This window comes from Perognathus longimembris, chromosome 11 (genome assembly GCF_023159225.1).
Source record: "Perognathus longimembris pacificus isolate PPM17 chromosome 11, ASM2315922v1, whole genome shotgun sequence".
Taxonomy (NCBI): Eukaryota; Metazoa; Chordata; class Mammalia; order Rodentia; family Heteromyidae; genus Perognathus; species Perognathus longimembris.
Genome location: NC_063171.1, coordinates 48,986,324 through 49,009,176, shown reverse-complemented (window position 1 = coordinate 49,009,176; position 22,853 = coordinate 48,986,324). Strand labels below are relative to the sequence as shown.

Genomic DNA, 22,853 nt, shown 5'->3' with positions numbered 1-22,853 from the left:
ACATGCATAATATCTAATATGTTTACTTAAAGGCTTCCACGTATGAGGGATATGCAATCTTTGTCTCTCTGGAACTGACTTAAACTTCACTTGACATAATTCCTTCCAAATCTTTCCATTTCTTTAAAAATGTTACAAGATCATTCTTTCTAATAAATTAGTAGAAGTCCACTGTGTTTATATACTACATTTTCTTGATTCATTTGTCCATTGAGGGACATCTGGCCATCCCTTGGCTGTGGTGAATAGTGCTGCAATGAATATAGTTGTGCTGGTGGCTTTACTGTAACCTGGCTTGTGATCTTTTGGATAAATGCCCAGGAGTGGAATTATTGTGTCACGGGGAGTTCTATGTTTACTTTCTGGAGGAGCTACTATACTGCTTTCCAGAGTTGTTGAACAAGCTTACATTCCTACAGTATATTAGGGTTCCCTTTGGGCCACATTCTCAGTGCTGAGAAGGGAAAATAATGCAGAAAGTAAAACAAAACCAAACTTCAAAGCCTACTACAGAGATACAGTAATGAAAGTAACTTGGTACTGCACAAAAGCAGTACTGAGGATGAATAGAACAGTATAGAAGACCCATAAATTAACCATCTAATATTCACTAAAGGAGCCCAGAACATAGGATGGAAGAAAAAACAGTCTCTTCCACAACTTGTGCTGGGAAAACTGAATATCAATCTGCAGAAAACTGAAATTAGATCCTTATATATCAACTTGCAGCAGCATCAGTTCAGAATGGATCAAAGGCCTCAGTAGTGTCATGAAACCATGACATTATTACAGGAAGGCATAGGGGATACATTAGGGTTCCTTGGCACAGGTAGAAACTTTCTAAGATCCAGTTGCACAACAAATCAAAGAAATGCTTAATAAATATGATTGCATCAAAATTTAAAGTTTCTGCACAGAAAAAGACAGCCAATAAGCTAAAAAGATAGTGTATACAATTGGAGATTTTTGCCAGCTACTTTTTGCCAGCTAAATAAGACATGGGCCTAATATCCAACATATACATAAAGCTTAATGAGTTAAACCTTCAAAGAATCAACAACCCAATTAATAAGTTGGCTAATGACCTAAATAGATAATTCTCAGAAGAAGTAAAAATAGCCAATGAGCACATGGAGGAATGCTCAACATCTCTGACCCTGAAGGAAATGCAAATCAAAACCACACTGGGGGGCTGGGGATATAGCCTAGTGGCAAGAGTGCCTGCCTTGGATACACGAGGCCCTAGGTTCGATTCCCCAGCACCACATATACAGAAAAAACGGCCAGAAGCGGCGCTGTGGCTCACGTGGCAGAGTGCTAGCCTTGAGCGGGAAGAAGCCAGGGACAGTGCTCAGGCCCTGAGTCCAAGGCCCAGGACTGGCCAAAAAAAAAAAAAACAACACTGGGATTCTACCTCACTCCAGTTAGAGTGGCCATTATGAAGAAAACAAATGATAATAGTTGCTGGCAAAGATAGGGCCCAAATGACTATTTTTTGTTTGTTTTCGCGTTTTTACTATTGCTTTTTGGTGCTGCTGGGGCTTGAACTCTGGACCTGGACACTGTCCCTGAGCTTATTTTACTCAAGGCTAGCACTTTACCACTTGAACCACAACTCCACTTCCAGCTTTTGTGAAGTCGTTTAGTAGAGATAAGAGTCTCACAGAGTTTGCCACGGCTGGCTTCTGACCACTATCCTCAGATCTTAGCCTCCTGAGCAGCAATGAGTACAGGCATGAGCTATCAGAGCCCAGGTGTGAATATGATTTTTATATTCTTAAAATTCATTTTTAATATTAGGAAGAACATAAAACAACTATTGAACATCAGCTATGTGCAGGGTATTATCTGGTAAGATAATTCAATAAAATACAAGTACTTCTGTCCTTTAAAATGATACAAAAATGGAATTTGGGTATTTTTTCTGGTATTGTTTTCTTTGGTCACAGATTACATGTTCAATAAAGGATTTTCACACTACAAATTTTTGTTTTTAAAATATTAGGACTCAAATATAGGATGTATGACTTGTAAGCAAGCCTTTAATGGTTTACGCCATGCCACTAGCTCTCTATTTTTTCTACTTATTCTAATTTTTCAAATGGAATTTCACATTTTTGCCTGAGTGTACCCTGAATCCACATTGTCATACCAATCACACGCATATAGCTAGGATCTGTGTGAGTCACCATCCTCAGCTTGTATATTGAGGCAGGGTATCACTCATCTTTTGCCTGGGCTAGCCTGAACAATGATACTCCCAATCTCTGACACCTGAGAGACTAAAGACATGAGCCACCACACCGAACCCCACTCTTCCCTTTTTAGTGATAAATTATTTTTGTTACAACTATATTCATTAAATGGACATGTATTTAGTAGAACTAGCTTTAGATATATTGTCACTGTTAATCCTCAGAATGAACCTAAGATATTGGTGATATCATTTCCTCATTTATAGATTTAAAACTAGGAATAAAATTAAGCACTGCCAAAGACTCACATAGTAATCATTATGCTGTATCAGCTCAAGTAGCTCTAAAACCCTCCTTTCCCCCATTTTAAGCCAGCTTCTAAGATTTTATCAGTTCTTTGTAGATATTTGGAAGATTTATTGATAATTGTACTACTATAGTATGTCAGACCTGGAAATATTTACAGCAGTTTGGCTCTGCTTTATGAATTATGAATTAAAGTGCTACATATATAAGTGATATGCCGATCTATAGATATCAGATGTGTACATACACATATATGAAAAATATGAATTAAAAATGTGTCGATATTGTTTTTTGGAGTAAAATTTGGCATTGTATAATTCCAATAGAATATTTATTTTAGGTGACATTTTTCCCTTACAAATATAATTTTTGTCATCAAGCATCTACTAAATAAATACAGTAATTGAATTGCTATAAAACCTATAAATATATTTCACCATTTTTATTATCTTTTAGTGCAATGTTCAGTATTTTCAAAGACAATAAGGGAAATTTGAAGATAGCAAAAAGGAATGATGAATATATTTACAGTAATAAATATACTTCTGATGAGAGTTTTGCCACTTTTGATAAATTTGGGTGTTTATTTTCTCACTAAGTAACCAACATAACATTTTAGACTCAGCCATATCTTCAAAATGTATTTGTTAAAGCTAATCAGTGAATGTATTATACATATAGTTTACACAGAAATAATTTTATATTTTATTGTATTTTTGTAACAATTCCTCCTCAACTTTAACTTTATATTCAATCATTTTACTAAACTCACTAATAAATTATCTGAAGATTTTTCTACAAGTGAAATCATATTGTCCAGAAAGTTTTAGTTCTTCCTCTTCAATAATTTCTGACCTTAAGTGGGATGTCTTTCAATACTTTTGCATTAATTACATTTAATCAGACTTCATCAAATTAAGGCTGGGTCTTTTGTAATGGATGTCATTGTCACAATTTCCCTGCAACATTGCTCTTTTTGCTCAGGATTGCTTTGGCTATTCAAGAGGTTTTGTGTTTCCATGTGAATTTTATTGCTTTTCTTTGGTTTTGGTTTTGGTTTCTATTTCTATAAAAAATGAGAGTGCATTTAATCTGTAGATTGCTTTCAGGAATATAGCCTTTTTTTTTTTTACACTATATTACCTCTACCAGTCCATGAACACAGAGAGTCTTTCCATCCTCTATCTTAAATTTCTTCAGTGTTTCGTACCTTTGATTGTAGAGGTCATTTTACCTCCTTTAAGTTTATTCTGAGATAGTTTTTGAGGCTATTGTAAATGGAATGATTTTTGCTGATCTCCTCAGTATGTTTGTTGTTGAAAAGCTGTTCCATTTTGTGTGATTTTTTTTTACCCTGCTACGTAGCTGAAAGTGTTTGTCAAATCTGAGAGATTTTTAATGAAGTCCCTACAGTCTTATAAGAATAAAATCCTTGTTTGGGGCATGACTCAGTAGTAGGTAACTTTCCTAGAGAACACAAGAAAAAAGTATGGAATCATATCATCTGCAAATAGAGATAATCTGACATTTTCCTTTCCTATCTGTATCCCTTTTATTTCTTTTGTACTGTTAGCTCTGGCTAAGAGTTCAAGTACTATATTGAATAAAAGTACAGAATGGATAACTTCACTCATTACTGACTTCAGAGAAAATAACTTTTTCTCAAATATAATGCTAGTAATAGTTTTCTCATATATAGTATTTATTATGTGGAAACGATTCCTAGTTTTCCAGGCTTTTTTGTTAAAAGAATGCTGAATTTTTGTCAAGGATTTTTTTTTTTATTTTATTTTTTTTGGCCAGTCCTGGGCCTTGGACTCAGGGTCTGAGCACTGTCCCTGGCTTCTTTTTGCTCAAGGCTAGCACTCTGCCACTTGAGCCACAGCGCCGCTTCTGGCCGTTTTCTATATATGTGGTGCTGGGGAATTGAACCTAGGGCTTCATGTATCCGAGGCAGGCACTCTTGCCACTAGGCTATATCCCCAGCCCAAGGATTTTTTTTTCACCAATTGAGATGCTCATATGATTTCCCACTTTATTCTATTATATGTTATGCTTATTAATTTTCATACACTGAGCCATCCTTACATCCTTGAAATAAAACCAATTTGATCATAGTGTATGATATTTAAATGTGTTCTTTAGTTTGAAAGAATTCATTTGGAATGTTGTTCTGTTCTCATCTGGTTTTGGTATCAAAGTAGTGCTAGAATCATAGAATCCATTTGGACATAATCTTTCACTGTCTGTTTTATGTGTAGTATGAGGAAGATTAGTGTTCTTTTAAAAGTTTGATAAGTTTTAGTTGTGAATACAGTCCTCAGATTTTCTTTGAGACAATTTCTGCTTCGATACTATCACTTGTAGATCTATTTAAGTAGTTTGTATGCTATTAGTTAAAGTTTTTTAGGTCATTTGCTTCTAGTGACTTATCTATTTCCTCCAGAGTAACAAATTCATTGGAATATTAATTTTCAGAATATTAGTTAATTGTATTTTGAATTTTACTGATTTCGGTTGTAGTATATTACAATTTTATTCATTTGAGTCTTCCCTAGCTTTTGGTTAGTTTGGCTAATATCTATCAATCTTGCTTAGAAAGATAATTCTGTTGTTTCCATTTTACAAGGAGATTATTTTTAATCATATATTCAATTTTTTATCAAATGCTTCTGTATGAAATTGCCATGCAATTTCTTTTCATTTCTCAATTTTGTAGTGAATTTTGACATCTGATTTTTTATAAAATAAAACTATTTCATCAGGAGACAGCAATTTTTTACATAATTCAACTTGTTAATATTTACTTAGTATATTCTACATTTATATTTGTTGGGTAGATTTTAATTTTCTTTTCTTCTCATGTTTATGTCAAGATGTTCATAGCAATATTATTCTGACATCAGAAAATAATTTACCTAGTGCCATCCACCAGTGGCTCAAGCCTGTAATCCCAGCTACTCAGGTAGCTGATATCTGAGGATCACAGTTTGAAGCCAGCCAGGCAGGAAAGTCTGTAAGACTCTTATCTCCAATAAACTACTCAGAAAAAGCTGGAAGTGGTGCTGTGGCTCAAAGTGGTAGAGCACTAGCCTTGGGCAAAAAGAAGCTCCGGATAGTACCTAGGCCTTCAGTTCAAGCCCCAGGACTGGCAAAATTTAATTAACTAATTAATTTACTTATAAGTTCCCCCCTTTTCTCGTTTTAAATAAATTTTGAACATTTTAATTGTTTTCTTAAATACTTCAAAGAATTTACTGTGAGTCTATCAGGTTTGGAAAGTATTCTTGGGGGATAGAGTTTTGTGTACTAATTCAATGGTTGTAATATGAAAAATACTTCAGATTTTCATTTCTTCTAGTTTCTGTTTCTTATGTGTTTTGTCAGTAGTTGACTTATGCATCTAAATTTCTAATGTCTGTGGTTCATATAGTGATGTCACTCTTTAAGTTCATGGAGATGGTTAAAGGTTTTCTTATTAATCTTAGGAGGGACTTTTACATTTCACCTATCTCCAGAAAGCTTATAAAGCTCACTTTTGTATTTGTTGATTTTCTTAAATTAATGATTATTTTCTGTTTTCTTAATATTTTCTTTTACGTTTATTTTTTTCAGCTTGTTGTAGTTTGTTAAATATGTTTTTCTTTCTTTTTCTTCTTCTGCCAGTCGTGAGACTTGGACTCAGGGCCTGTGCACTGTCCTTGGCTTCTTTTTTATCTACCTCTTAAGCCACAGTGTCATTTCTGGCTTTTTTCTGTTTATGTGGTGCTAAGGAATCATACCCAGGGCTTCATGCATGCTAGGCAAGCACTCTACCACTAAGCCACATTCCCAGGCACCCACGATTGTTATTCTTGACATTGATACTTAGGTAACTAATTTTGAAAATCATGCTTCTTGGTGCATATCTGCAATCTCAGCATTCAGGACTAATGCCAGATATATGTCACTAAATGTACTTCAAAATATGGGTTTAGTGAAACCCCCACAAGTTTTTATCTTAAATTTCAAAATATTTTCTATTAGTTATTTCTATCTTAGCCCACGTTCTTATTCAGAAGTAAATTATTGAATCTTGGAACATTTCAAGATTTCTGAGTTATATTTTATAAATCCTTTGTCTTAATGTATTCTGTGATTTTTAAGCCCCTGAAATATTTAAGAATGGCTTGATGTTCCAGGTTCCAGTTGATTTTGTCACTATTTCATATACATTGAAATAATATAGATTTACAGATTTATAGTATAATAGTCTAAGAATTTTTATGAATTTTGTTAATAGTTTCAAATCTCCTATATCATTATTTATTATTTGAGATCATTTTGATGCTATAGATATAATATCATTGATGTTCTTCCCTGGGATGTAAGAAAGAATCATTTCTTTGATGTGTGGGACAGTCCATGGGGGCTTTTTTTTAGAAGACATTGACAGTACATTTTCTGAGGTTCAATATCTGTGACAGAGTTCATTCTCAATCATTATTTCCATTGTTCTGTGTCAGGGGTCAACAAATATTTTCTTAAAGGACTGGATGGAGGATGTAAGTCTGGTGGGTGGAGAACATTAGACTTGGGGGTGGTCACACATGCCTGCATTTCCAGAACCCAGAGGATGAGACCTGATGATTGGAAGTTTGTGGTCAGCCTGGGCTATTAAACAAGACCTTATCTGAATACTGTCACCCCCACTCCAAATGACAGAGAGAGCATGGCAGGGGGACAGGATTGGATCTTGTGTTATTCTCCAACCTCATAGGTGTCTTAAGTTTTATTCTTAATTTCTTTTAAATTTTGTACCACTCCCTGGATGTTTCTCAACATAAATTATGACTTGGGATCACTTCTGTCCTCTAGTTGCATGGAAGATATCATGTGCAGGATGTTTGTAACTCTCTTATGTATGAGGGTAAGCAATCCAAGAGGATAGAAAGTCACTGCTCTGCCAGCTGAAAATGAAGCCCTTCTAAAACTGCTGCTCATGGCTCACATCTCTAATCCTACTGTCTTTGGAAGCTCAGGTCAGGAGGATTACAGTACAAGTCCAGTTGGGACAGAGAAGTCCATCTCAACAAAGGGAAGTAGGACATGGTGGCATTTGTCTAAAGTAGGCAGATCACAAATCAAGCATGTGTTCAGGTGGGAAGTGAGACTCTTCCTCCATAAATAACCAGTGGGGGAAAAATAGTAATAAATCATAGCTGAAAGTGTGGCTGGAGTGACAGGGAGCCAGCCTAGCAAGCATGATCCAGAGTTCAAACCCCAGTCCCACAACAAATAAAATATTTAATAATTCCAACATACAATTCTATAGCAGTTATACAGAAAAGCATTTGAAATATAATGCCTTCATATAACAGCTAAACCACTTATGCATACTTACAAGACTTCATTTTCAAGTGTATTTAAGCACTATAGGTATGAGTGTAGGCAAATGGAACTGACATTTCAAGAGAGAAGGATCTCTTGGAGGAAGTAACATTTGTATATAAGGCTGAATGTTTGAGTAGGATTTGTACCTACAAAGAGTTTAAATATTTGTTCATATAATATAATAAATATATTTTGCTTTTCATTTCTACTTCTGTTTGTGGAATATATTCTTTTCATCATTAGGTATTAAGCATCAAGCAATTAGTTTCACTTATTTTTCTCTTAGTTTTCTAGAAAGACACTAACAGAAACATTTCCATAGAGAACACACACCATTGCATGACAGTTATTGATATATCCTATAATTACAAAGATAGCCCTCCTATGAGAATTCCATTATATTAATGATGCATGTATGTTATTAAGACTTATAAATATTGAGCAATAAAGCCTCATGTTCGCATGCTCCCAGATGTTATTTTGGGGTTACTAGATTAGCAATTTTTCAAAAACATAAGCAGTAATTAGAAATCCTTTGTAATTTCTTTCAGAAATGGCACTTGATTTTAATTCTTTCATTTGCAAAAACTTGTAAGGAAAAACCCATAAGAACTATTGACATTTTTATAGCTTTGACAAAAATAAGCATAATTAAAATGAAATATTTGTTGCATAAATTAAACTGCAATTAATATGTTTTCTGCCACTGCTTGAAGGATCGGATTGAAATGGTGATGTTGGCAGACTCCCTGCTGTGAGACTAATTTCTTGATTTTTATACCACACATTAGCATGCACAGAGTCTCACAGTACAAGAGCAAACCAACAAGTAGGAAACACCGAGGAAACTAGTATACAGCAGGAGATAAATACACTTTTATGAAGTCAAGGCAATATTGCTTTTTTATTTTAAGATCTGATTCCAAGGGTATGATTTGCACTTTTAAAACCATTAAAATAAGTAGAAAATTGCCCTTCATTTTTCTTAGCTATGCCTTTTAAGTTAGCCAGCCTATTATTTCAGGGATGTTTGCCTTTTCAGGAGGTAATTAGAGAATGAACAAGACATGTTGTGCATGGAAGTACCCTACAGCTAACTAAGAAATGATGATAAATTCCATCACAAAGGCTCAGGCATGAACAGTGTCAAGAAAAATGGAAGAACAATCCATTCTAAGTATGATCTTTGTTGGTTCTTACCTACCCTTAATAAATCTCACTTATTCCTATTTATAAGAGAAGGAAGGGAAGGAAGAGAAGGAGGATGAGGAAGAGGAGCATGAAGAGGAGGAAGATAAAGAGGAGGAGGAGGGGGAGGGGGAGGGGGAGGGGGAGGAGGAGGAGGAACGAAGAAATATTTCAACAGCAGCTTGCCCAGTCAATACGTCCAGTATTTTCTTTTTCTTTTTTGGCTAATTATTTTTTTCATTTAGATTCCACTTATGGCATTAATAAAAGAAATAGGTGATAGTTATTAATAGTCCTCTTGTTTGTATTTTTAATGATGGCCGGTCTCATGGGGTGAGATGGAATCTCAATGTTGTTTTGAGTTGTACCTCCTTTATGGCCAGAAATGGTGGACATTTCTTCCTGCGTCTGTTGGCCAGTTGTACTTCTTCTGAGATGTCAATATTTAGCACCTTTTTCAATTTACTAGTTGGGTTATTGATTCTTCAAGGATTTAGTTTGTTGAGCTATTCATATATTCTGGATATTAAGCCATTGCCTGGCATATAGCTGGCAATGATCTTCTCCCATTCTGTAGGCTTCCTTTTTAGTTTATTATGTCCTCTGCTGTGCAGAAACTTTTTAGCTTGATGCAATTCCACTTCTAAGTTCTCTCTTCAATTTATCAGTCCCTAATACACTAGCCAGAAAGTTACTTCCTGTGCCAAGTTCTGATTCCTCTACTCCCTCTTATAGTAATTTCAAGATTTTCATTCTTACTTTGAGGTCTTTCATCATCCCAGATAGAATGGCTATCATCAAAACCACAAAAACAAATGCTGATATGGGTGTGGGGGAAAAGGAACAGTAAGACACTACTGTGTGAATGTAAACTGGTATAGCCACTGTGGAAAGCAGTTTGGAGATTCCACAAAAAATGAAATGTAGAAGCCAGGAGCTGCTGGCTCACAACTTTAATCCTAGCTACTCAAGAGGATGAAATATGAGGACTGCAATACGATGCCAGCCTGGGCAGGGAAGTCCAAAAGACTCTTATTTCCAACAAACTACCAATGCCAGCAGTGGAGCTCTGGCTCAAGGGCTAGAGCACTAGCCTTGAGTAGAAGAAACTTAGGGACTGTGCCCAGGCTCTGAGTTCAAGCTCCAGGACCAGCACAATAAAAAGGAAGGGAGGGAGGGAGGGAGGGAGGGAGGGGGAAATAGAAGGAGGCAGAAAGAGAGAGATGGAAAAGAAAGTGAGACAGAGAGAGACAGAGACAGAGAGAGAGAAAGGAAAGAAGGAAGGAAGGAAGGAAGGAAGGAAGGAAGGAAGGAAGGAAGGAAGGAAGGAAGGAAGGAAGGAAGGAAGGAAGGAAGGAAGGAAGGAAAGGGAAGAGGAGAAAGGAGAAGAAAAAATAAATGTGGAACTACCCTGTGATCCAGCAATACTCCTCTTGGGCATTTATCCAAAAGGTTACAAGGCAGGATATAGTATATCCTCTTCACAGCCATATTCTTTGCTGCACTATTCACTATAATGAAGTTATGGAAATTGTCCAGAATGGATGAATGAATCAAGAAAATATGATATATATAATTGAAATTTTCTCATTCAGAAAGAGTGATATTTGCAAAGAAATGGATTCATCTGGGAAAAAAAATATGTTAAGTGAAGTAAACCAGACCCAGAAAGACAAACGTTGCATGTTTTCTTTCATATATGGAAGTTAGCTCTAATTTATAAATATGTATGCAAGTATATAAAAGGTCATATGCATATGTTCCCAAACATATTAATTAAAGTAAGGTATATGTGGAGAAAAATTTCAATAGTGTATCTCCTTTGAACAACTAACTTACGGCTAACAAAATAGATAACAGACAGCTGGAAATTGAGATTTCAGCCAAGTGAGGTCAAGGGAAAAGGATAGGTTAAAGAAGAGAGGACTCAGTACGAGAATGCTGTCATTTGTGGAACGTTTGTGAAAATGAAATTGGGGAAATTGAGGGAATGTGTGGGGCTAGGAGTGGTAGGAAGAACCATGAAAGGGGTGACATTGAGCTCATACTACTAACATATTAATTATAACCCCTTTGTACAACTGTATAAAGATCATGAAATTATAATAATTTAGACAATAATTTTCTTGTTTCCCCAAGTGTCTCTCTGGCAGTGCAGTTTTGGGTATGAATGTAGCAGTGAGGATTAGGGTCTTTCTCAGGTTGAATGACTCCTTGGTGGAGTCACCTTGCATTCAGTGAAGGCTGCAAAAGGAAGTGAAATTACTAGAAGTTTTCTTGTAAGGTTAAGGTGCCCATCCTGCCTACACAGAAAGCCATCTTATTCTCTAATCCTGAGATATATTCTGCATTAAAGTGTCACATTCACTAAACAGACCTCAGAGTTTGGACAGTGTTTCTTCACTCCTCACCTCTTCATCTCTTCCCTGTCACCGGCCCTCTCACCCCCCCCCCCCAAAAGTAATACATAACACCTCAGAGCCTGATAAACTGATCTTTTCGGATATCCTAGTGGGATCACACTGGGGTTATGCTAATTGCATGATTGTTTTTACCTCTGTGCTTTTTGATCAGATGTCACTTAGAGGCAGCTTTTCCTGAAACCAGATTTAAAGTCAAAAGCCCTTTCCCTAACTCCAGCAATCCCTCCCCCATGCCTGCATTTGTTTTCTTCATGGCATTGTTGACTTTCTCATTGCTCTGATCTTACTGCCTCCCCTGCACTTGTGCTTGGCTTAACTAGGGACTTGTACCATACTTTTTTTTTTATTGTCAAAGTAATGTACAGAGTTACAGGTTACAGTTACATATGTAAGGCAGTGAGTACATTTCTTATCAAACTTTTTACCTCCTCTATTTCTCTCCCACCTTCCCCCCTCCCCATTCCCTCCCTACTCCCCCCTGAGATGTACAGTTGGTTTATAGAATATTGTCTTTTAAATATTGCTGTTGCATTAGTTCGCCTTTTACCCTTTGTCTCTCCATTTTGGTGTTCCCCTTCCCTAGTTCTGATAAACGTGCATACAATACTCAGTGTGCCAAAGTCAATGACAGTGATATCAGGGGTAAAACTATGGGGAAAAAAGACAAAACAAAAAGGCCTAATTTCATAGGGTACATTGGAACAAGGATTGAAAGAGTGAGTAAGTGAATGTTTGAAAATGTCTTTCAAAAAGAACAGGAAAATTAGGGGCTAACAAAATAATTCCTGGCAGTAATTTGAAAATCTAGGTTGGTCAATAATTATGAGAATACTGTTTGTTAATGCTTTATTTTTACATTATCTTATTTTTACCACAGAGAAATTATACTGAGATGAAAATTATTTTAATAAACTAAACCAGGTTAAAACCTCTAGAGACTGAGCATCTTCAATACAAGATCCAAAATAAAATATAGCTAAAAATTAATTTTTTTTGCTTATTAATTCATTGCCACAAGTAGAAAATTCCATTTTGTAAAACTTTCTTTTCAAACTTATTTAAGTATATTTGATAAAATACTTTCACTTACATGTGTAAGATGCTTATGAAATGTAAGTTTTTATTTGGATTTTCCAAGGCTATCTAATTAGGTATATGCAACTATTTTTAAAAATCCAAAACACTTTTTATGCCTAGTATTTTGGATGAGTTACTTAACTTGAATATGGCTAGTGTCATGAAACATTATTTACAATATACTTATGAGTTGTGAGTTCAATAATTTATCCCAGTTATTTATGTTTTCATTCATTCATTTGTTCTGTGTTATTTATGTTGTAGGGCATGTGGCAGAACATACCAGTTTGTCATTTAAAAAATGCCAGTTTATCATGGAAAAAATAACAATTTAGTTATATTGTTGATCCTTGTTATTTGCAGTTGGTACATTCTATAATGTCACCCAAATAGTGAATTGATGAATATGAAGAATGCTATAGATCCAAACACTTATGAAAACTCTCTATGTTTATGTGTAGGTTGATACTAAAAGACAAACATACAGAATTGTGATTAGAAAAAGAATGTGATGTAATAATAAGAGACTGAGTGTGGAAACCCAGAAAGGTCAATCTATTCCATATCCTTGTAGACTCTTAGTGCTACATTTGCTCCTTGAACTTATAGGACATGATCACCTCCAAATAAAGAGGTTCTTATATCCTTCCTACAGGAAGATCAGAGAATTTCTTTCCAGACAAATATCACAGAGAAAGATGAAAGAAGATTAGAGCAATGTTTTCAAGTTGTATGAATGATTTTAATGCAAGAAATCCTAAATTTCTATCACTTAGTCTAGGGGAAAATTCTAGTGGCGATAGCATTTGAAAGAAAAGAGATAGAAGAAAGAGAAGGAAAAGTTCAGAAAGATTTTGCTTCTGAGCTGCTTTCCTTTACTTTGAGATTGAGTGTGTTCAAGGTGGTATGGGTGAAAATACTCTCTCCAATTCGAAGTGTTTGGCTATCATGACACAATACTTTAAGAGATGCGTCCTACTGTGGAAAAATAACTATAAAAGCACTGTGAGTATTAGTTTGGAGATTACAAATTTTAGCAAATAGATAAGGAATCTGTGAACAATGAGATCAGTGATCACTTATTAGAAGAAGTCATTATTAAACAGCCTATTTACTGATAAATTTAGACATTTTTCTTGTGATATAGGGTTCTACCAAGTGGAGTTTATATTTCTATTTAGTCAACATTTATCAAGTCATGATCTTTGTCAAACATTGTAAGTCTCCTGGGAAAACAAGAAATCCTCACTTTTACCTGATGTATCTCCCTCTCCTGATTTCTGTATTTTCCCAAACATTTTGAGACCCAGATTATTGAAAGAGGCATGGCTTTGACTGGATAGAAAATGGAAGGTTTCTGTAGGAAAATATAGCACACTTCTGAAGGACTCTGGAGGTCTTGACTCCTTTACTACATGTAAGTTTGCTACATGTACGAACACATAACATCGTAATCTGGTACTACTGTTTTCATATTATTCCTTCTCTTTTTAAAATAAGGAAATAGCATTGCAGAAATTTAAAAATAACTTGTTCCAAATCACTAAGTCTCTTAAGAATAAAGCCAAGTTCAGGTAGCTTGGTGCCTCAGTATTGCCCCTGAGTAGAAGTCATGAGAAAGACTTTGGATAATGCATGCAATCATTGATATGCAAATACACTTGATTTCCTTTATAGAGTTAGATTGAACCCATCATGAATTCATATCAGCTAAAGTTTGTTTCTTTAGGAGCATGAAAGAAATACATGATAAATCTTAAGGCTTTTGAGAGCACAAATAATAGAGAATGCTTGAGGGTGTTTTCCAGAAAACCCAGAGTGAACAAGAGAGAAGGGAATACCTTCCCTGATGCAAATAGCTATCTATATAATCTCTTATCCAGACTGTGGATATACTCATATCACCAGAGTTTTCTCCAGATGATGAGGCTATCACTGAACCAAGCATCCCTTTTACCCCACCTGCCCCCTTCCCCAATATGCTGACTGCTAAACCCAGAAAAAAAAAAAAACAACAACTTCATTCACAGTCAAATTTGAAGAGGATGAAAATCTCAAATATGACTTTCACTCCTTCGCTAGCAGATAGGGATATTTATGGGTTAAACAAGCAAAATGGAGGGCTCGGAATGTGGCTTAATAGAAGAGTGCTTGCCTGGCATGCATGAAGCCCTGGGTTCGATTCCTCAGTAACATATAACAGAAAAAGCCAGAAGTGGTGCTGTGGTTCAAGTGGTAAGAGTGCTAGCCTTGATCTGAAGACACTCAGGGACAGGGACCAGGCCCAGAGTTCAGGCCCCATGAATGGTTAAAAAAAAGAAGGAAAATGGAACTGGAAATGGCAGCACATATATGGCAGCATATAATTTCAGTGCCTGAAAAGCTTATCCAGGTGGATAGTGAGTTAGAGGCCATCCTGGGTTAAAAAAAAAAAAAGAGGGAGAAAGAATGGGAAAATGGGGGGAGGAAGAGAAACAGAAGACTGGTCGAGAGAAATATGATTGGAAGTTAAATAGGCAGTGGTGTACATATATATAAACCATCAAGATGAGAGATGTTCAAAAAACAACTAGTGACATCAAAATATCTTCTATCAGACAGCTACACAGCTTAAGTGTAGCTGCTCAAGTGAAGAGTTTTCAACAAAGGGAACTTGGTCATGATTCTCACAAGAGATTATTATTATGACCCATCCAGCAGAAGTGTTACCCATGGTGAATCGAATGGGAGACAGACAATATGTTGGATGCCTCCAAAATTAGTAAGTTTTTAAGTCAACTAAAAGCAAATATAACTAAAATCAAGGTAGAAAGTTTTTGTCGGTTTCCTCAGTGCTTTGAGAATGAAATTTGATCTTGCAGAATATATTTTAGACCTACCTCTGGGCCCCCACTTAAAAACTCTGAAAATTACCAAGGGCTAGCGAGGTTTGGCAGAGGTCTCAATCAGCAAATATTTTTGGTTAAAATAGCATTTAGTATTTACCCAAAGGGTTTTGCTTTTTTCCTCTTTTTTAGTTCTGTGTGAAGGCTTTATAACAGTTTAAGCTGAACATGATGTGCCTAACCTTTGATTTCTTTTTGTCCCTCTAATCCTGGGGGTTTTGTCTCTAATGCCTCACAGCTGTCTTGCTTACAAACATTGAAGGTTGTTGTCTAAGTACTTAGATGTGAGTATCGAGTGAAAGGCCTTAACCAGACAAACAGTGTGGCTGCCAGCCTAAGGTAATCTTACACATTGGGGTGAGTGGCCCAGGAAATTTGCTCTTTGGCATTTTGACTTGGGTTTGAAAATGGACCTGGGCTGCATTCCAGCTCAAAGAGCCATTCAGTCCCAAAGACTCCTAAATTGTCCCAAGGAGCTCATTCTGGCAGCAGATTCTTTGTGTTTGGCTGGCCATCCTAATAGCAAAAGCTGTCTGCCTTGGCAAGCAAGAGAGAGGGCAGGATTCAGCATTAACCATCCCCAGTGTTTTTGTTTGATGAGGTTATTTTTCAGAAAAGCAACCCCCACCCATCATGTAAAAAGTGACACTCTGTGAATGTTGTGCAGGTGGTTTCCATGACGCTCATGAATAACTTCCTGTGACAGGGTGAATTCTTATTGTGTCAGAGGCAAGGTTTATGGAAATGATCACATGTACCACAGATTTTCTTCCTGCCCATAATCACTTCTTCCAATACCAGCTACTGGTAGACTAGGGAATGTAGGAAATTGTGAGATTGTTGCTTAAAATAGAAGAATGTTCAAAAGAGATTTTTTAATTTGAAAGGTTTATTTTTAGAGAATATTATGGACAAATTCTTGAAGAATGTCAGTATCTCCATTGTCTTTTTTGATTTTGATGTTAATTCTGTGTAATCTAAGAACATACCATGAACTTTGGCCTTAGGCTTTCTTAGATAGGTGCTCTTGACCACTCTAGCCCTGCTTTCTCTGTTGTATGTCTGTCTGTCTGTTTGTATTTTTTGCTGGTTGATTTTGAGGTAAGGTCTCTCTTCCTGCCTGGGTGTGAACCTGGGTGTCATCTGCCCCTCTTAGACTCTGTATAGCTAGAATAACAAGGGCATGCCACTACAACCACTGTTCATTAAGATAATAATCTATGAACTTTGCTGCCGAGTCATCTTAAACCAAAGTCCTCCCAACCTCATCCTTCCTCCTAGCTAGGATTACAAGATAATCCGTCACATATAATGGGGTGCTGAATTTGTGATAATTAGAATGTGCCTATAAATCTGCAAGGAAACCTAGTGGACAATAAAAGACAAATAATTATACCTGGACATGATTAATTAAACAGCAGTCTAAACATTCATACAGTGAGAACAAAGGAGGATATTCTTGGGGAGAGGATGGAAAGGGCTCAATTAGCCATGTGCATAAGATCATATAAAATGATTCTTATCAAAATGAACTCCAAGAAATGGAAGTAAGAGGTGTTTTTTTTTAAATATACTATTTGAGGTTATTTTTCTTCTTTCCTTTTTCTTTGGTTCATTCCCTTTTGTCGATGTTTGTGATTTCTGTACCCTTTGTCTTGTACATAAGTTTATCTGATTGGAGGAGGGGAAGGGGAATCTCAAAAATGGTGGGACAAAGGCTGAACCATTTCAGCAATGAAACCACTAGACACTAGTTGGAAATGAACTATACAGTTTTGGGGGTGGGGAAGTTGGAGGGGGAAATCTAGGAGAGAATGAAGGAGAGGGTGACACTGTTTAAAAAGAAATTAAGTCAGGTAATGAGTAACTGTAACCCTCTGTATGTCACCTTTCCAATAAAAATTTAAAAATCTAAGAGAAGAAAAAAGAGGTATTGAAGTCCTAAATATAGTAGTAAATTTGTCTATTTCTTTTTATAGTTTTGTCAGTTTGCCTTAGGTATTTTGACCTTCTGTTGCTAGGTACATACAAATTGAGAATTGTTCTCTCTTCCTAGAGACTTGAAACCCCCTTCCCCCCACCAGCCTCCAGCTTGTCTTGGAGCTTGAACTCTGGCCTTGAATGCTGTCCCTGGCCTGGGTAGGATAGCACTTGAACTCTGGGCCTGGGTAGGCTAGAGCTCTACCACTTGAGCCACAGTGCCACTTCTGGATTTTTCTGAGTAGTTTATTGGAGCTAAGAGTCTCATGGACTTTCCTGCTTGGGCTGGCTTCAAACCAGGATCTTCAGATCTCAGCCTCCTGAGTAGCTGGGATTACAGGCAGGCATGGATTACAGGAGCCACCAGTGCCCAGTTTGAGACTTGAACCTTTTATCATCATGCAGTGACCATTCTCCCTGATGATTTTCCTCATTCTGATCTTTGTTTTACTCCAAATTAATACAGATACTCCAGCTTTAGATTAGTGTGCATTTAATATATTTTCCTCTGTCTCTTTATATTGTCTATTAATGATTTTATATTTAAGGTGGATTTTATAGACAACATATTATTAGACCTTTTAATTATCTTATTGACATATATTAATTGTATAAAAGGATTTCACTGGATGTGTCCATGCATGTAATTGCTTTGATTAAATTCACATCCTCTATTACTCTTTTTTATGCCCCGCCCCATTTTACAAACAATTTTAACAGGTTTCATTAATCTATTTTCACAGTCCTGTCACTTATTCTTTTTTAGATCTAATACTTTACACATGAGGGAAAACATGTAATATCTGTTTTTCTCAGTCTGACTTATTTCACTAAGCACAAGGATCTCTAGTGCCATCCATTTTTCTACATATGACATAACATCATTTTTCTTATGGCTGAATAATACTCAATCACATGTCACATTTTTCTTTATCCATTTCTCAATTGATGGGTGCTTTTCTGGGCTGATTTGGTAGCTTGGCTGTTATGCATAGCTGTGATAAACATGGATAAGTAGCACATTGATTATATGCTAACTTACCATCTTTCGAATACATGTGGGATCTTTTTCATCCTTTGTGTTTCACTGAGGTATTCAATAGTTAAAGTATAATTGAATTACTGCCTCTATTTTTGTAACTTCTGTCCTTTCACTACATGTGTTCTTTCTTTTCCTCATCCATGAGCTGGAATTGCCAATTACACTGTTGTTATCTTGAAAAAAGGATTATAGGTTAGGTCAATTAAGAATAAGGAAAGTGGGTTGCTGGTGGCACATGCAGGTAATCCTAGCTACTCAGGAAGCTGACATATGAAGATGGCAGTTCAAAGCCAGCTGAGCATGAAAGTCTGTGAGACATATATATAATTAGTCACCAGAAAACCAGAAGTGGGTCTGTGACTCAAAGTGGTAGAGTACCAGTCTTGAGCGAAGGAGCTCAGGGACAGTACCTAGGTCCTGAGTTCAAGCCCCATGATCAACCAAAGAAAAAAAATAGGGAAAACAAGGCTCTCCTGTTAAATTCATTTGTTCATCTGTTCATTCATGGCACTCTTTATTTCCTTCATCCTGAAAACTTTAACGTGTCTTTCAGGACAGTGTACATTTTTATGACATTTCAAAAAAAATAATGTTATTGCAAAGATGATATACAGAGAGGTTACAGTTACATAAGTCAGGTTAAGAGTGCATTTCTTTTTGCAGTGTTACCCTTTCCTTGCTCTCTCCCAGTTTTTCTTTCCTGTCGCCACCCTCAAGGTGTCTAGTTCATATTCAACACCATGTCTAATGAGTACCACTGCTGCATTTGTTCACCCTTTGTCCCTCCATTTCTGTTCCTCCCCTTGCCCTCCCATAGACCAATAAATGAACAAACAAGGCAAAAAGGAGAGAAAATGAAAACAAAGCCAACACTTCTTGTTTCCATTTCCTGGAGTTCATTTTGATAAATATTATTATTATGATCAGAGGCACATAGGTATTTTGCCTTAATATTCCTCCTCTATGGGGTATCCTCTATTGGTCTCACTATGCGTGTCTGGAGTCCCATAGAATTTATTGTGTCTGAGGGTAATTTAGATCTAGCTTCCACATATGAGAGAAGACATGTGCCGTCGTTTGTTTCTCTGAGCTTGGCTTATGTGTACATTTTTTTAAAATAAAATATCTTATAAATTTATTTTTTAAAATGAAACTATTTGTAGCTCTCAGTTGTAGTATTCATCAAGGTGCAAAAGCAAAAATAAAATCACCTACCTTGTAGGTTCCCAAAGCAGATATTTAGGGGCAGAGGCAGTGATGGGGCAGAGGTAGTGACGGACTGGAGAGGCAGGTCTCTAGTTATGGAGGCACTGCTGCCCCTGGGCCCACTTGTTCTTAACTTCTTAGTCATAATGTGCTTACAGATTATCAGCCAGAACACAGGTCCTTCTTATGCTTGAAGAATGAAAAAAAAATCGTCCAAAACACTCTCACTAATTTTCTAAGAAGAAAATTATAACTTTATATATTCAGTGTTGATTTAGCACCTCCATAGTGCCTTTGCCTGTTAAACACAACGAAGGCTTCCATCTCTGCCCTCAATGAAATGGTGCTCCTCTGGTTGTTGCTTCTAAACACCTTCAGCATTCACTTGAATCACTCCTTTAATATGCTGTCTCTTCTGCCCTTCATATGGTTATTGTGAAGTACCATCAGTCTCTTTTTAGTCAGTCAGCAAATATTTATTTTACACAAAACAAAGACCCTAGAAAGCCAAGTAAAAAATATTGTATTGAATCTGAGTGCCGGTGGCTTATACCTGTTAAACCAGCTATTCAGGAGGCTGAAATCTAAGGATCAGTTTGAATTCTGTGAGCAGAAAAGGCATGAGACACTTATCTCTAATTAATCACCAACCAATCTACAAGCAAACAAAAGAACCATGCTAGAACTAGAGCTGTGGCTCAAGTGATTGTGCACTGGCCTTGAGCAATAAAAAAGCTCAGGATCAGTGCCCAGACTCTGAGTTTAACCCTCAGGACAGGCACAAAAAAGAAAACAAAAAGAATTTGTTGAAAATACCTTGAATAGATGATTATGTCAGATATTTGCATTTCTCTGAGCTGCTTGTAGGTGCTATTCATGGCTGCGAAACACTGTGTGTTTGAGAAAGTTTTAATAAATGGCTAAAGAAAATATTATATGGTCACATTAGTCTGTACATACACATGTATGTATATATGTATGTATGTATACACAGAGACCATGGAGCATTTTACAGACATAAAGAAGAATGAAATTATAACATCCAGGAAAATGGATGGAACTGGAGGTCATCATATTGAGCAAAACAAGACAAGCTCAAATATCATGTGTTTTCACAGATGAATCTAGAACTAAAATGATGATGATGGTAGTGGTGATGATGATGATGATGATGATGATGATGATGATGATGATGATGAAACATTAGTGTGAAAGAAGAACAGTCTAGGGGAGGGTACTAGCAAGTGGAGGAGGGGAAAAGGAAAAGTTAATGAGAGGTGAAGGAAATCTAAGTATATACGTGTGTGTGTGTGTGTGTGTGTGTGTGAGAGAGAGAGAGAGAGAGAGAATGGGTATTTACAGCATACAGAAACCCATCAAATACTGCTTGAAAAAGGAAGAGAGGAGAGGGAGCTAAGAATATCTAATGATGGTGTGTACCTGTTTAAAGTATGCTATGCATCCATGGAATTATCACAATGAAATGCCCTTGTATTAGTAATGTAGGTTCATTTTAAAGTTTTTTTTATTAAAAAAAAAAGTTCCAATGTATCTGCAGTTCATTTGTGAAATTTTCAAAAACTTTTCTTTTTAAAGCAAAATAGGACACTTGAAATGTAGTTAACTGTCCTAGCAATTTAACATAACTCAAATAATAACAAAGTTGATAAGAGTTCTATAGTAATCTTCCATCTTTTTTCCATCCTAGAATTTCCAAACTATATTACCATCATTTGATCTCTTTTCAAAGTATGGAAAATTGTATTCAAAAGCTGGACAAATTATATAAAGGTAAGAAATACTTCAAAAGTATAAGTAAATAATGAATGAGATCAACTTAACAGTCAAGAATTTTCAAAAACATTATAATAATATTTATAGTTGAGATTTTAAGTTCCTTTCCTTCTAATCTCATACTTTTGAACATTTGAAAATGATAGATTTTATTTTTTAATCTCTTCTCCAAACTGGACAAAAATACATTAGATGAAGCTGACAAAAATCTGAGGTACTGATCCCTTTAAATGAAATAATAAAATATAGGCTTATACAGTAAAGTGAAAAAGTACTGACGATATCAGAAAGCAGGAGTATGAAATACTTCTCAGTACTATATTGATACAGTTTCTTTTTAGATACTATATTCTAAATGTACTTTATGTGAAGTACAAATATCTTAAGAGTTACTGGGTAAATGGAGTTTATTGTTTCTGATTATCAAAGTTTCTAAGACAGAGAACAAAGACTGAAATTCTAGAAGAAACTGAACTCTCAATAACTGCTAAGGTATTTTGCAGCACAAAAATTATTGCAATCTGAGTGAGACAAATGGAAGGTATTGTGGCATTTTTGAACAGACTTAAAGGTGGTATTAGATAAAGACAGCCAAATTCACTACAGTTGAAGGGGATAGGTGGGAATGTGAAATTATGCTTGTTACATAAGAACCATGGGGAGATCACTGGCTCATTGGAGAGAGCTCAAAGTAGATTTAAGGAACTTAAAAAAAATCCTCCCTAGATTCAGCATTACTCTTTCTTCTACTGTACATATAACTCTAAAGGCCTCAACTTGAAAGTTAGTATGTGAAATGTGAATCCCAATATTTTCCTTTTAACTGCTAGAAAGGAGTTCATGAAGGAAAATATATTCTGAGCTAATAGGAATACATATATATACATATATTTATATGAGTATCATCACCTATGGGAGCATGTCATAAGTTTATAAACTACAGTGTGAAGTAGACAAAACCAAAATCTTGTTCATATATAGTAAGCTAAGAAACACACACACACACACACACACACACACACATACACGCAATACAATTCTATACAAATGTTAAATTTCTTAACATGGAAAGTTGATGAAGAGAATAAATTAACATGAATTTATAAAAGTACTTTGTTAGCATGTATGAAATCAGAACAATAAAACCTGTTGAAATTGGGTTAAAGGAGAGTAATTCAGGGGTGAAGTTGATTCTGATGCATTGAATGTATGTGTGGAAATGTCACAGTCATACTCTTCTTGCACAACAAACATATGCTAACGAAATAACGTCAGCAGGGCACTGGTGGCTACTCAGAGGGCTACTCAGGAGGCTGAGATCTCAGGGTCTTGATCCAACCCAGGCACGCAAGTCCCAGAGACTCATCTCCAATTAAGCACCAAA

The 22,853-nt window shown here is 36.0% G+C and overlaps 1 protein-coding gene across 2 annotated transcripts in view; it reads left to right on the top strand.

Annotated features, from left to right (window-relative positions):
* Nucleotides 1-21,466, top strand: part of Spata17 (spermatogenesis associated 17) — a 134,739-nt gene extending 113,273 nt beyond the window's left edge. For both annotated transcript variants that reach the window (XM_048357763.1, XM_048357762.1), the window contains one exon: nt 21,384-21,466. In XM_048357763.1, the coding sequence (XP_048213720.1) occupies nt 21,384-21,464 (81 nt within the window). In that variant the 3' untranslated portion in view covers nt 21,465-21,466. The remainder of the gene's footprint in view (nt 1-21,383) is intronic.
* The last annotated feature ends 1,387 nt before the right edge of the window (nt 21,467-22,853 follow it).